The sequence below is a fragment of the Thermobia domestica genome, chromosome 3, assembly GCF_964235325.1.
Source record: "Thermobia domestica chromosome 3, izTheDome1.hap1.1, whole genome shotgun sequence".
Classification (NCBI taxonomy): domain Eukaryota; kingdom Metazoa; phylum Arthropoda; class Insecta; order Zygentoma; family Lepismatidae; genus Thermobia; species Thermobia domestica.
The window spans coordinates 65,712,455-65,729,252 of NC_137456.1; the positions used below are offsets into that span (position 1 = coordinate 65,712,455).

General features: G+C 34.7%; 1 protein-coding gene across 1 annotated transcript in view; it reads left to right on the forward strand.

Annotated features, from left to right (window-relative positions):
* LOC145680461 (CD151 antigen-like) overlaps window positions 1-16,798 on the forward strand; it is a 163,043-nt gene that overhangs the window by 84,092 nt on the left and 62,153 nt on the right. The window contains exon 2 of the mRNA XM_081751023.1: window positions 7,983-8,083. Within this exon, the coding sequence (XP_081607149.1) occupies window positions 7,997-8,083 (87 nt within the window). The 5' untranslated portion in view covers window positions 7,983-7,996. The remainder of the gene's footprint in view (window positions 1-7,982; window positions 8,084-16,798) is intronic.

A 16,798-nucleotide genomic window follows, 5' to 3' on the forward strand; every position in this document is an offset into this window, starting at 1 on the left:
CCCGACACCTACGGCGCTATAGATAAACCACATTGACTTGACACCTAGCCTTCCGTTCTGAGCGCTGCTATCGGCTCAAGGAATTCCACTTCCATGGCTGCAAGGCTCTCTCGCTTAACAACATCTGAACCCTTATTGGCTCAATGCGTGGGTGTGTCGAGGGTGAGAGTTTAGTTCGCATTTTTGCCGCAGATCAAGGTATTTTGGCAGCACTATAATTGTATGTAAACACAAATGGTGACTTGTTTGGAAAATGTCCGCTCAGTTATTTGATTTCTGTAGGCGAAACATGTAACCGCTGCTGAAATTTACGGGCAGCTGGTAGAGGTATACGGAGAGACTCTATCTTGTCAGCATGTCGCAAAATGGTGTCAAAAGTTTGCGGTTGGTAGAGAAAACGTCACCGACGAGGAGCTGTGACTGACCCAGAATGGCATCAACAGATTTAAACACAACTTGCATGGAGGAGCTGATTCAGGACAACAGGAGGATCTCGTTACGGCATCCGATGGCAGAATTGGAAATGTTCGGAAGCACCTAGGAGGTCGTCCCTTCGTTTCAGACGAGGAGGTGAAACACTTCATAACAACGTGGCTGAACACGCAAAAACATGATTTTTACCAGAAGGGAATCTTCAAACTCATTCCATGATGCCACAATGGCCTCAACCGATATGAAGACTATGTCGAAAAATAACCTTATGTATGTACTATCTGTTGGCTGTGTCAGTTATATAAAATAATACACACGTTTCATTGCAGGCTTTGTAACTTTATTTTTTGATCATCCCTCGCATATAAAGTAAGCTAGATAAGTTGTACTTTTTATTATTTTTTCATTAGAACCCAATGTAAAAAAAAAAAAAATAAGTGGTAGGTTAGGTTAGGTTGTTTCTCTGAGGGTACGGCTTAAGGCCTTTGTTTAGCAGACGGGGTCCAGCTTTTTTTTTCTAGAATTTGCTACAATTTTTTAAATTTCTGTTCACGTAAGGTTAGTTTAGGTTAGCATAATTTTCAAAAAAAAAAAAAATATAGAATTTCGCTTATTTCTACTAATATTAGGTTAGTTCAGGTTAGCTTAGATGTGGTTATGTTTTTTTTTTTTTTTTTTTTTTACGTGCTTCTGGATCCCTTTTGCTAAGCATACTCTGCGGCTTGAGTCTAATGGATCAATTATAGCCAACAGATACCAGCACGTGTCCCCTATCATTCTAGTGTATTAGGTAGGGGACACGTATTTTAAATCCTGTCCAGTGTGGTAATATTTAAAATTCAAAAGACAAATATTTAATTTTTGACTGAAGACAAGTTTAATCACTAATCATAGAATAATCTCTGCGTTTTTTTAATATTTTGTTTCTTACACTGTACTTAATTTCATATTTCGATAATAAAACTCTCAACAATAAAAAGTGGGGCAAGGTAACTCAGTGATGGATGGATTACTGCTGGTGTGTGGGACCCCTGATTCGAACCCCGCCCAAGTAAGTTTGTGGTAGACTAAATAAGCTCGTGTCTGTGGGTTTTGTCGAGGTATTTCCGTTTTCTCCCACTTTCTCATTCTACCATAATTCATCCATCATCATTCACTTGCTTTAATCATCGTCTCCCTTAGCCTAAGCAGCATAATTGCAAAATTGTGGAACACAGTAGCGTCATTTCAGATTTGGCTTGGGGAGGGCAAGACCCCTTGATATAAGTAAAATTTCGCGTTTTCACTGACTTACTTCTATTCTATTGATAAAATCTATACCTATAAATTTGAAACTTGGGGGGGGGGGCAAATGCCCCTCCGTGCCCCCCTAAATGAGCCCCTGGTGGAACGTTAAGTTGAAGGATTTAATTTCTTTTTTTGTTTTCTGAACAATGAAACAACATAATATTAACCCTTTTAAATTCTGGCTTTTCTTTTAGGTAAATTATAGACTTTTAGTCAAGCAGCTACAGCATCATCCTTACTTATCCTAGGTTCATGATGGTTCGTACCTCATTCTCTTCAGAATAGAACATCCTTTTAAACTGTATCATTCACATTTCCCTATCGTGTCCCTGAGGTGGAAAAGTTTGAGAAAAATTGGGATTTTTTGTGATTTTTTCAAAATTTGAGCCCTCTGCAACCCCATGTGTTAACGCACAGATCTAAAAATGTAGTAAGGGATGTACCAAATGTGTGTACAAAATTTCAAGCTTCTATCTTGAATAGTAAAAAGGGGGGGGGAATATTTACTAATGAGGCCCACAATGCCCCAAATTACTCCAAAGACCAGGATGTAATGTAAAAATTTCCTAAGACATTCCTATTTAAACTAGGATCACGGTTCGTACATCATTCTCTTCAGACTAGAACTGACTTTCAAACGGTACCATTCGCATGTCTCCACCATATAACTGAGGCAGAAAAATAGGGATTTTTTGTTCAAAAAACTTTTTTTTTTTTTTTTTTTTTACCTTTCTGCCCCTCTGGACCCCACTGTTTTAACAGAGATATTTGAAAAATACTAAGGGGCACTGAATGTGTGTGCGAAATTTCAATCTTCTAAGTACAAAACTAAGCCCGCCAAAAAATTATGTCTTCACAATACCCCAGATTTCCGTATAAAACTAAAAAGGATTAAGGCGAGTTATAGCAGTAATTATCAGTAGGTGGCAGCACATGTCCTTTATCTTTCCAGTGTATTATGTACGGCGCGACTATATCTAAAATAATTCAATCAAATTCAAGAATAATAAATATTTACATTTTGTCTCAAGACAAGGTGAATCAATCAGGGAATAATCCGTGTACTTCGTTAATGTTTATCTTATGGAGTTACTTGAAAGAAGTCGAGGAGCAAACATTGCGATGTTTGTAACCAGTGGTGGAGAAATTCTCCAATGTCGAACACCGATACAGTATAATAACATTTTAAAGCCAAGTAGTTCCACTGTTACCTAATTTACATTTTCTGACCTTCCCTACCGAATAAAAAAAAGAAAGAAAAGAAAAGAAAAAAACAATGATGAAATGTCAGTCCAGCCCAAGAAATAGTGCAATAAGAGCAGAAAGATAAAAAGAAATTCCGTTTGGCGGTATCTCATTTTAGGTTGGGTTTCAAAGGTTTCCGCCCTCTCTATGTCATCAAATAGCTCAAACCCTGCTTCCTGGATGACGTACTGTGATGTTACGTCAGATATTCTCCCTCCATCCTTCTTCTCCCTTCGCCCAGTTAGATTGGAGTTTGTATGTCATTTTGTATGTCTCTAGTAGTTTGGTTCAAATAACCGAACTTAATACTTAGTTTTTTTAATGTATGCAGTTCTTGCAAAAGAAACAGTAAAAAAAAAAAAAAAAAAAAGCACACCTAAAAACTGTAAGATCATTGCCGAAATTGCATCACAGCGTAATATGAGGATTACCATTGATTTCAAAACAATAATAATTGACAATACATCATTGACATTATAATAACATTCAATCATAGTTTGTAATCATTATTGACATTAAATAACATTCAATCATTCCTTATGGTCGTTATTGACTTAAAATAACATGCAATCATTGTTTATATTAGATATTGATATTAAAGTAACATTCAATCATTGTTTACATTTGTTATTAACATTACAATAACGTTCAATCATATCGTATACCTCATGCTCGACGTCATTGTAATAAGCACAGTAGACCATTTGTCAGTTATTCGTCGTAATTTAAAATTCTGACAATCTGCAGGAAAGCTATGAAAGCTTAGGTAAATGATATAGTCCGCGTCACTCGAATTGGCGTGTGGTATCAGCCAATAAGCTCGCAGTGTCCTTACACGGATAAAATCAATTATGAATGATTAGATTCCTCCCTGAAGGTTTAGTAACAGCGCACAGCGAGCTTATTGGCTTGATGCCACACGCCAATTCGGGTGAAGCGGACTATAAGAGCACAGTGAATATTAAAGCAAAGTAGTATATAAATACATATCTGAAAGCCATTCATATTTCCTTACGATGCAAGAGTTTCACCTCAAAATTACGATAAATAGCTGACAGAGCTTTCCTATGTAAAGTGACGAAGAGGTTAGCAAAAGGTGCAGGAGGCACGAATTCGATTCTTATTGGGAGATTGTGTAGTTTGGATCCTATGTTAACATGTTTCCATGTCTCATATAGCTTCGGTGCTCTAAACGGATGTCAAACTTTAAATCCAACCAACCTTACAATTGAATATTAGCTGTAACATGTAAAAGCAGCAACGATAGCAAAAAGTAAAGTGAATGCAAACGAGTACCAATCATCCATAGACGGCTGCATGTTTTCTCTACTTTTTCCTTTTTTTAAGGCAAAGACAATATTTACAGTAGTTCAATTGAATTGAAGTGAAGAACGTTGAAATTTAGCTTAAAGAGAAATTGAATTTAAAAACTTAACCTAAAGAGAAACTGAGTTTAGAATCTAGAGCCGAAGGAAAACTGAATTTAGAAACTTAGTCCAAAGAGAATCTAAATTTAGAAACTTAGTCCAAAGAGAAAATTTAGAAACTTAGTCGGTATAGAAACTGAATTTAAAAACTTCGTTCGAAAAAAAAAACTTGAGTTAGAAACTTACGAAAGAGAAACTGAATTTACCAACTTAGTCCGAAGAGAAACTAAATTTATAAACTTAGTCCATGGACAAAATGAATTTAGAAAACTTAGTCCGAAGAGAAATTAAATTTAGAAACTTCCCATACAGAAACTGAATTTAGAAACAGCCCAAAGAGAAATTGAATTTAGAAAATTAGCCGAGAGAAATCTGAATTAGTCCGAAGAGTAAATGAATTTATAAAAACTTAGTCCAAGGTGAAACTGAATTTAGAAACTTAGCCCAAAGAGAAATTGAATTAAAAAGAAACTGAATTTAGAAATTTAGCCCAAAGAAAAAATGAGTTAGTCCAAGGAGAAATTGAATTTAGAAACAGTCCAAAAAATAAAAATAAAAACTTGGAGCGAAGAGAAACTGCATTTACCAACTTAGTCCGAGGAGAAACTGAATTTAGAAACCACTTCAAAGAGAAACTCAATTTAGAAACTCAGCTTGGGAAGATAGTAATTTCCAAATTGATGTTCAATGACGTCACAGTTTTTTCTCCCATTCTCTGTAAACTACATAAAAAAAACAAAGAGTAGACGAAAAAGCTGGGATGGATAATCGCACATTGATAGACAATTGAATTTAATATCGATAGCGGAGAAGATGATTTTGCAGATACAGCATTCGTGAATCTATGACTGTTGATCGTACCCTGCCACTGCACCACTAACTCACTCAAGTTTTAGATCTCAAACGCTGTTACTCGGAATGCTACATGATTTATAGTGTAGAAAGTATAAATTGATAGTGATTATGCAAATACAGTGAAGACCATTTATCAACGTTTAAAACTGCATAAATCATTACACAGTGTACTCCAATAATAAATACTGTGTAATCAAAAACTACGTTGAATAATTTAATTAGAAACAAAGTAATAAGTTTACATGGAATTTGATTTAATCTCCTTCAAAATACTGTCCTTGGCAAGCAATGCACTTATACCAACGTTGAATCCATGACTGGAAGCATTTCTGGAAGGCTTTTTATTTGGAAGGGCGTTCAGCTGTTCTGTTGTGGCTCTCTCAATGTCAGGAATGGTGTCAAAATCTTTTTCTTTAAGCACGGTTTTAATTTTTTGGAAAGAGACAGAAGTGGCATGGTGCTAAATCTGGTAAGTGAGGCGGATATGGACAAGACAGGAATATTTTTTTCGGCCAAAAAATTCGTAGATCAAAAGTAGTGTGTGGCACGATGAGTTTTCGTGATGAAGGAGAAAATCATTTGCCTATTTAGTCGGCGGTTAAAATGCTTTTCCAAGACCCGTACGAGATGTTAATTGTTCGGAAAACTCTCGTATAGTCATTCGCCTGTTTGAACGGAACATTTGTGTCCCATTTGGCACATTTTCACCTGTTTTTGACATCGAAGGACGTCTCGATCGTTGCTCGTTTTCAACCGACTCGATCATACCACTTGTAAACAGTCTTCAGTGCCTCCACTTCATCGCCATACACTGATTTTTAACATTTTACGAGCTTCTTTGGCATTTTTCATTTGCAGTTTAGAACAAAACTTAATGTTGACGTGCGACAAACACTCTTAAGGGTCTTCACTACAGCGAAATTAAACTACCGCATAAGTTTAGAGTTTTTTCTGTAATATCTTCAAAACAAATTTAAAATATTCAAAAAGAAGAAACGTAGTGAACTAGATAATACGATTTTGCATGTAGTATCTTTACCACAATTCACCTACCTGCTTTTGGTATGCCTCTATTTACAGAACCCGCAAAAAATGCTAAATCTATCTATAGTTGCAAATTGAAAACAGATAGATGAATTGTGATAATGGTATCACATGCAAAATCGTATTGCCTAGTTCACTACATTTCCGCTTTTCGAATATTTTTTTGTTTTATTTGTTTTGAAGATGTTACAGAAAAACTCTAAAATTAGCGGTAGTTTAATTTCGCTGTAGTGAAGACCCTTAACACATCCTCACTTTTCTACCTCTAGAAGCACACTAACATATCACAATTCGTTTAAACTCAAAAGTGACTTATCACAAAGGTTCAGGCTATCGGGCTTACTTTTTGAAATGGATAAAATGTCGATAAGTGGCGCTGTGCAACTATATCCACCGTTCTTGTAGATCACATCTTGAATGTTTTAAATATTGTTGTATCACGGTCTTCGAGGACCTCTCGCGACGTATAAAGATTATGATCATTTGCAGAAGAAATTAAGAAAAAGTCAGTATATATATATATATATATATATATATATATATATATATATATATATATATATATATATATATATATTGTACATAAATTTACAAAACGAGACGAAAAAATTTGGAGTCGAGACAAGAAAAGGTTTTCGAGACTCTACACGAGACGAGACATACCTTGATAATATACGAGACGAAATGAGAGAATGTTATTTCCCGTTTCGTCTCGTGAGCAATTTTATCTCGTTGCTGAGATGAAAACGCAAGTGCTGTGATCTGTTGGTGATTAGTACGGCTGCTTTAAATTAACACTAAGATGGTGTTGTTAGTATTAAGAGTATTTTTTTTTTTTTTTTGCGTTTTCTTTTAAAATTAGCACCCGACGTAAAGGATATTTCTCAGTGCTAAATTAAGTAGGTTAGGCAGTGGTTCTCAACCTTTTTGACTGGCGGCACACTTTACTGAACTTCCAGGACATCGCAACACACTTGTCTGATATTATTATTATTATTATTATTATTATTATTATTATTATTATTATTATTATTATAAATAATAATAATACCTATTATAATAGTAAAATCAATTATTTCTTATTATAGCTATATAGCACTTAGTATTATTGCTACCGCTGGTTGTTGACTGGTATAGTCTGTATAGTCTGTCTCGATTTTAAATAACAATTATTAAATTATTCATGATTTTTAAATTCTGAAATTTCGCGATACACCTTACGGGACTGCGTGACACACCAGTGTGCCGCGACACAGTGAGCCGTTGAGAACCACTGGGTTAAGTAGATGGATTATCCATCTTTCCAAACCGAAACCAGTAAATGTTCAAAATGATAGTTTGCACAGAAACAAGCAACATTGCATTACTTATTTTGAAGTTGCTGACAAGAGAGAACTTTTTGATCTTTTAATACTTTTTTTAGTCGACTATATATATGATCATAGAACATGTCAAACACAATTACAGTAAAAGGTTCCATTTCATTCATTCTAGCAATGTTGCTGTTTGTTTTGCACATTGCTTTGATCCTATCTAAAAATATTACTAACAAATTCTGGCATATCTGCTTTAAATACCAATCTTTTTATTATTATTATTTTCTTTGTAGTAGTAAGTTGAGAATGCAGATGGATTTTTTTCTCACTCTCTCTCTTTCGCTATATTTATTTATTCTTGGTATTTTCGTTTCAGACTGGATTCGGAGGATGGCGTCAAGGAAGCACCGGGACGACGGTTGCTGTGGAGTTGATTTCTTAAAAAATGTTCTTCATATCTTTAATTTAGTTTTTCTGGTGAGTCTTATACATGGATATTTTATTTTTAAAATAAGTTTGAAGTTTTATGTTTAAACCTACATTTTTTTCGTTTTGTAAAGCTTACTTTCCATTTTGTTAGTTAACAGTCTGTTTTACTTAGTTTTACAATGTTTTATTAGGCTATTGTTATGTTTGTTAGAGTCAATAGCCCTTATTACTTAGTTTCTGCAATGCTTTTATTAGGCTACTTTTATGTTTATTACAGCCAATGATTCTCATTACTTAGTTATTAGAATGCTTTTATTAGGTTACTTTTATGTTTATTAGAGTCAATAATTCTCATTACTTAGTTTTTACAATGCTTTTATTAGGTTACTTTTATGTTTATTAGAGTCAATAATTTTCACTATTTAGTTTTTACAATGCTTTTATTAGGTTACGTTTATGTTTATTAGAGTCAATAATTTTCACTATTTAGTTTTTACAATGCTTTTATTAGGTCACTTTTCTGTTTGTTGTAGTCAGTAAACCTTATTATTAGTTTTACAATGCTTTTATTAGGTTACATTTATTTGTTAGTTTCAACTTTTGTAACTTAAATTTCGCACACTTTCATACTAACTACAGCTTTGAAATTTTGTTCACATGCGTAAACCTAATCACAATATAATATTTTTACATAAATTTCGCTCTAGTTATAGTTCTACTTGTTTTTTCTTAAATAATTGTGCCTGCTTTTTATGCAACCCAACTCTCATATAAGTTTATTTGGTTGCATATGTACGAGGTTTTTTGTTAACTTGGTATTGGAAAGAGGCTATTGCTTTCCATAATGTAATTAAAAATACAGTATTTAAGACTAAAGGAAATTATTATTATTATTATTATTATTATTATTATTATTATTATTATTATTATTATTATTATTATTATTATTATTATTAGTAGTAGTAGTAGTAGTAGTAGTAGTAGTAGTAGTAGTAGTAATGCACATCCTTAAATCTTTTTAAAGCTATGCTTTTATATAATGCAGTAAAATATTTTTTGTGGGGTAATTCAGTATTACTGCCTTATTAAGAAAAATTTAGAAAATGTACCATAAAGGAGAAAATATACTTTTGGGGACGGTAAAATTAAGAAATGAAAGTAAGACTAAAACCATTGGGCATGAACGAAACCATTTCCATCATTTAACCATTAAAACGTTTAGTCCTCAACCTTAGAAAGAGTGTCCAATGCTTTTAGTCTTAATCTCGTTTTTTCATTTGATCTCATAAAAAAGAAGTTTCCTTGTGTAGTGCATTTTAAAAAACTTGTAAATCAGGCAGAAACATTGAATTTCCCCACAAAATATTATTTTACCCTTTGTAGTGTATTTTTATAGCATCTTTTAAACCATTAAGCTGATCGTATTAATAAATAGGCTCTCATATGTGATCTACTCGACCTATCTTCTGCTCAAACAAACGCAGGAACTGGCCTTTTGTGAGATGGCCTGCAAAGAGTTGCACTAGCTGATAGCTTGTGATATTTTTTTTTTTTTCACAACAATTGAAAAATTTCAACAACAATATTGCATCAAATTTTGAACACAAAAAGATGTGGTTGTTGGGTGTAAGCGGAAAGTGCTTTATAAATTAGTGCTGAACCGTAAAAGAGTGGAGATAGTTTGTTTTACTTTCGATGTTTTTGGTGTTGTTTAGATAAACAAAATAATGTTGTCTAACATTGTGAGTAAGCTCTAAATATTATGGTGAGCGTGGTTTAGGAGTCACTTCATTGAATTAAAATGGTGTGGAGATTGCGGTATGTGTTAACATGTAGAGGTTAACTATAATATTGTGTGGCTATTTCTATAGTGCAAGAACTCTCGCATGATTTTTTTTTCAAGGGAGGGCAAAAGGCCGATACACAAGCACAGTCGCGAATGCACTCACACTTTGATGCACACGTGCATATAATACATCGTATAAAACAACAGTTATTAACTATAATATACAGGGTGTTTCAAAGCAACAACGACAACGTTTGGGAAATGTTTCCTGACACCAAGATAAGACAAAAACTATAGACCAACCTGGGTGCAGAAACCTGTCATTTCGGTGTTATAGGCTGCCGAAAACATGAAAAAACGAACTTTAAAGCTCCTTAACTCCAAAACTATGAAACCTACCATTGGCAGGCCAAGACTTCACTTAGGAACTAATATGTGCGCTATCCAAAACTGCATGTTTCAGAAATCTAAGGTACTTACGTAACAATTTTTGTAGAGGGAGTTTGGCTACGGGCATATAATTTTAAGTAGCCACCTACTACCTCTAGAAAAATTGTATCGGAAGTACCGCAGGATTCTGAAACTTTAAATTTGGATAGGGTGCATACTAGTTCCGAAGCAAAGTCTTGACCCGATTACGGTAGATCCCATAGTTTTGGAACTATGAACCTTTAAAGTTCACTTTTTCATGTTTTCGGCAGCCTATAACTCCGAAAGGAAGCATTTGTGCACCCATGTTGGTCTATACTTTTTGTCTTATCTTGGTGTCAGGAATCAACTCCCAAACGTTGTCGTTGTTGTTTTGAAAGACCATAGTACTATAGAATTTAGTATAAATATAGCAGGTACTGTAGTATGGGAGAGGAAATTAGTATGTTTTGTTTTCACGTATTTTCAAGAAGAGCTGAACACTTTTCGAAAATACATCTGGGAGAACTACTTCCCCTTGCACTTCCTTGCGGGCGGCCATACTACAATTATTATAAATTACTCTCACTCTATTATGGTTAAATATATCTTGACCACGAACGTTGATAAAGTTAATATACAAGGATCAAACACTATAGACAAAAGATGGGTTGCCACGTTAGAAGAACTTGTAGCTCTCATAAAAAAAAAAAAAAAAAAAAATCTTGAGACCCTACCATACTTCACCGTGCACACACAGTCTTGAAAAGGTCATAGAACATTTTTTCCATCTTGCAAGGAGTCGAACAGTGTTCAACTTTCTGGGACGTCTTGCTTGCTACCTGCTATCGCCCTCCCGCTGACACAAAGGAAAAACCAGTTTTGCCGTTTCCGAAACAATGGATTCTTTTGGACAGGGAGGGGGAGTGCGCCAAAATACGCGTTTATAATGAGGAGGTTAATTGTTTGTCCACTATACTGCAGTGCTGCATGGGTGGTGATACCTTTCTTGCTTACAAGAAGTTGTAAAATCTAAACAGTAGATAGAAAGATCGGGTAGCAAGGTCTTTTTATGACAGCTACAAGATTCATGTAAAGTGGAAACGTGGCTTAATATTGAAGCGTAAACTCAGGTGCAGTTGTCACGCTGAAGAAATCTCTTCCAAAGATTAAAAAAAAAAAAAAAAAAAAGACAAATGTGCAGCAAAACAAGTCATACTGGCTGTTTTGTTTAACTCATGTGGAATGTGCATCAAGTATATGCAAAGTATTCCAGCTTCAAAATAGATTTATCTCGAAGTATACTTTAGGTGTAATAGAAGGACCCTACTGCATCCTTAAGAGGTAACTATTTTCCTTGGTTCCGAACCCAAAATCTCCTTATAGCCCCCGAAATGTTCCTCATCCCATAATACTCTTTCTATTAAACTGACACGGGTCTTTAACTTTCAGTATTCTCCTTGAATACTTGAATAGTCTTTATTAAAAGTGTGTTTATATATATATAGGCGCGGATCCAAGGAGAGGGCTATAGGGGCTATAGCTCCCCCTTGACGTTCAGGTATACACTGCATAAAATGGGCTTCAATCCTACTTTCTTTACACTGGATAAAGTTGGTTAAACTATGGCTTATCCCCTCCCTTGATCATATCCTGGATCCGCCACTGCTTATATATATATATATATATATATATATATATATATATATATATATATATATATATATATATATATATATATATATATATATATATATATATATATATATATAAGGTGTTTCAAAACAACATCGACAACGTTTGGTTCCTGAAACCAAGATAAGGCAAAAAGAATAGACCAACCTGAGTGCACAAATGCTTCCTCATGTGCCCTGTCCAAATATCCAAGTTTCAGAATCCTGCGGTACTTCCGCAACAATTTTTATAGAGGTAGTTGGTGAATACTTCAGATTATATGCCGATAGCTAAACTCCCTCCATAAAAATTGTTGCGGAAGTACCGCAGGATTTTAAAACTGGGATATTTGGATAGGGCACATACTGGTTCCTAAATGGAATCTTGACCCGACTACGGTAAGTATCATAGTCTTGGAGCTATGGATCTTTAAAGTACATTTCTTCGCGTTTTCGGCAGCTTATAACTCCAAAAGGAAGCATTTGTGCACCCAGGTTGGTCTATACTTTTTTGTTTTATTTTGTCGTCAGGAATCACCTCCTAAACGTTGTCGGTGTTGTTTTGAAACACCCTATATATATATATATATATATATATATATATATATATATATATATATATATATAAATTTCACACTTATATGAGTACACTGTATTTTTCTCTACTTCTCCCCCTCCAAAAAAGATTCATAAACTCACTTGAATCGTGAAGCCCTCTTATATGCACCCACCATGCTATCTTCAAATGTTTCTTTGATATATGTACGGTAATGTTAAAAAGGTTTGGATGAAGTATAATTTCCCTGTTTAGTAGGGTTGTCTCATCTCGAAAAGGTGTCGTGTTGCAAGCAGTGGTAGCTTTTAAGGAAAGTTACATCGGTAAAAACTTTTAATTTTCTACGTGCTAAGCGAAGAAATTCTATCTAATGTACTATATATAAGTTCTCCCACCGAGGATCAAACTCGTATCTTTAGTGCAAATGGGGAGAACATTGACGAATGATGATATCAGGGATGGCCCGGGGCGCATTGGGACCCCCACCCTTGGAGCCACGAAATTTCCCCTGGGACCATATATCCTATTATGGCCAATGTGAATTCCCAGTATTTTCGTAATAACCCCCGTGCATTGAAGTCCTCCCCAGGAAGAAATCTTCAGAAATCATGCCTGACATTGGCCATCTAGCCCCAATGTTGCTAATACCTAAAATATGTGTATCTTAAAGATTTCTTAAATACTTTAGGAACGCTCTATGTCTGAGAGAACGGAGTATAAAAATGGGATGGACGAATCAGGTCACGTGACTTTAATTCCAGGTCGTTCCATCAGAAGATTTACGGTATAGTGAGAAAGGATTTTTTTTTTTAAAACCTCAAATCTTCTGAAAGCCGCGCCCAGTTCCACCCAATGCAATGCAGCAAGCTCTGTGTGTAATAAACCTGTCACTCCTTTAAATCCCGCATTACACATGAAAACATCCCGCGCTTATCATGAACAGAAGAAATTTATATCTCTTGATTCGCTCTTCTTTTGTTCCTCGTTCATCACTACGATAGGCAGACAGCTCGTTAAGAGGCAGGTGAGGCTGGTTCTGTTGTTGTGGTTTCTATCTGATTGTTATAGCAAAGTGTAATGAACACGTGTGGAGCAAACAAACAAACAAACCCATTAAATTATTATTTTATCTGCTTCTTACTGTTGATTACTAAAGCAGTTCCAAGTTCCATTGGCACAGTTTAATCACATACGTAAAAAAGATACAGAAAGATTAATGTCAACTATAAATTCTACACGACAAGAAGTGTCCAAATGTTCATATGAAGGCAAAATTAAAATTTGGAGAACATAATATGCGACATGGATATTATCATGCGACAAAACTTTCGATATTTCGATATATCTACATTTTCAGATATTGAAATATAGCTATCAGGAAGTATTCCTGGGTTGATCGACATTTACGACATTTCAATATTTTTCAGTATATCGATAGTTTCAGTATTTTTCAATATATCGATAATTTTGATGTTTTTCGATATATCAGTTGCTTCAATATTTTTAAACATATCGATAGTTTTGATATTTTTCTATATATCGATAGTTTCGATTTTTCTATATGATTGTTCCAATATTTTTAACATACCGAGTTTTGATACTTTTCGATATATCAATTGTTTCAATATTTTTAACATGTCGATAGTTTTGATATTTTTCGATATATTGATTGTTTCCATACTTTAACACATCGATAGTTTTGATACATTTCGATATATCGATTATTTCAGTGTTTTCTCAATATCGATTTTTAATAACCAAATCGGGATATCGAACGACCACTATCGTCCGATAGCATATCTCTACAGTACAAATTCTTCAATTATATATATAGTCAACCTTGCGAGAAATTCGTTTATGACCATTTTATGATATCGTAATATTATGATATGATAAGTCAGCTCTAAATAATAGCTTACTTCTTAGCTCCAAATAATAGTGCATTTTTTTTTTTTTTTTTTAGTTGTCCAATCTTCCATTTTTGTTTTAGAGTCACTTTCACTTCAAAATAGGCCTATTCTGTGCGTAATATTGAAAAAAATATATGGATACCGTATGAAAGCTGGCTGAAGGCTAAAGGCTTTTGAAGTCTAAGTATCATAGAGAACGGTATGAATAAAATTAGGAGGACCACACATGAAATGAGTGGGGAAGTGTTAGAAACAAAATAGTTGGGAGAAATAAAAATATTGCAGACAGTTGGAAAGAGGAAAAGAAACTGGTTGTAGATATTGTTTAAGAGGAAATTTTATTCTTAAGGAGGTGATAGAAAGAAAAATAGGGAAAGTGAGAATTCTGCACTACTGTAGAATGTATGAGCGGTATAAAAGCGGATCACTGCTACGTCCAGTGTCGGATTGGCCAAGTTGGGGGTCCTTGGCGTGAGTCCTTAAAGGCCATATATATATCGACCGTTTAAAAAAATAATAGTGTATACCCAGTCCCGTACACTAGTACTTTCGTAAATTTACGGTGAATGTACGCTACACTATAAAAATATTAGGTGGATATACGGCGTATACTCCCGTATATGCTCGATTACATCCCTGTATATGTATAATTAAAACATCAGTTGCAAAACATGCTAAGTGACAAAATCATATTTTCTGCATTGAATAAATATGTAGTACAAAACAGATCACAAAAAAAAAAAAAAGTTACCATAATACTGAGACAACAGGTGAAAGCGATTAAGCGCAAGGGGCCGTTACAGACTGAGGAGGGGCTTTGCTAAGTACGACATTTTACTGATATGAGCAAGGTGTCCCTAGAAGACTTCTTTTGGGGAAGATGAACTTAGGCTTCTGCAACCTTTTGGTAGGAATAATCTAGAAAGGATTTGCGATCGCGAAAATTCGACCAATGCGTAAGGTCCTGTGCCTCGTGATCCCTGCGGGGCCCTTGGCAATTGCCAAGTAGCCAGCGTGGCCAGTCCGGCAGTGGCTACGTCTAGCTTAAACGGTTAGACCGTAGTTTATGCAATCCTTTCAGTTAGCTTCAAATGGCCTGCCAATGATGGGAGGACATGTAAATAATGATGATTATTAATTTTACAACACGAATATTTGGATCGAAATACAATTTATAGACTCTATCTGAATTCTTTTTCATTTTTCAAATTGTTTATTTGTTTAAGTTTAGCATTTCTTTTCAACGCCGAGGCTATGTTACACATGGATTTATACTTTAAGGTGGAATCCGGACTATCATAATGCGTTCAAGAATCCCACCTGGAATTGAACTCAAAAACTCGTTCAACAAAGGTTCACTGTAGCTACTAGGCCAACGGGGAAGGCTCCATTTTGTAGGTAAACGGTCTCCGGGCCACGAGGTGTTTGCTTTGAGCTTAACCCAGTGATGCCAACCCTTGGGAAAAATCCCATTAATTATTCGGAATGAGATAAAGGGAATTTTCGCCGAAAATGACCACATATGGGATTTTTCACTATATATATAAAACCCACGCCATCAAAATTCTCTACAAGTCAGAGGTAAGTATAATGAGCCATCAATAAACGTATCAGTGTTGTCAACTTTTAGTCTAAAGTTTTTTTTTCTTTATTATCGGCGAAGTTTATAATAGTGAGGAGTGACTTAATCATATGTGATATTTAAAAGTCAAGTACCAAGAAACGAAATTTGTGATCTGGTATTCGAAGAAAGAAGAAAACAAAACAATAAACAAAGGAAAGAAAGAAATTAAAATTTGAAACAAGAAACAATTATTCCCAAACGTTCCGTATGAAATGTACGAAGAACAAAACTTTTCTACTATCATTCGGCTCAGTATAATATGATGATTCAAGGGTGTCATGAAGTTACTGCATTTCTGACAACATAACAAAATACATTTGTTCTCGACTAAAGAAAATAGTTATTTAGGAACTATTCTATATATGATCGAAATTTATTGATAATTTATCCTGAAATTGAAAATAGTAATGCGTGTCATCTCGTTTCATTTCTATAGTTTATTATTATTATTATTATTATTATTATTATTATTATTATTATTATTATTATTATTATTATTATTATTATTATAAATAGTACAACGTGGGAACTTAAGATGCAAAATGGAATTTTTTGCCTCTTGAGATGGGATTTTATAGCGTTTTAGGTTGACGTCATTGGTTTAATCTTCCTATTTGGTGGTCGAGCGTTCATCTCTGGTGCTTGGGGTCCCGGGTTCGATCCCAGCCCCCGCCAAGTGAACTTTGTGGTGGACAAACACCGTGTGCGTGGGTTTTTTCGGGGTTCTACCGTTTCCTCCCACTTCCTTCATTCCACCATTTCATTCATTACTCATCATCACCGTCTCCTTTAGCCTAACCGGAATA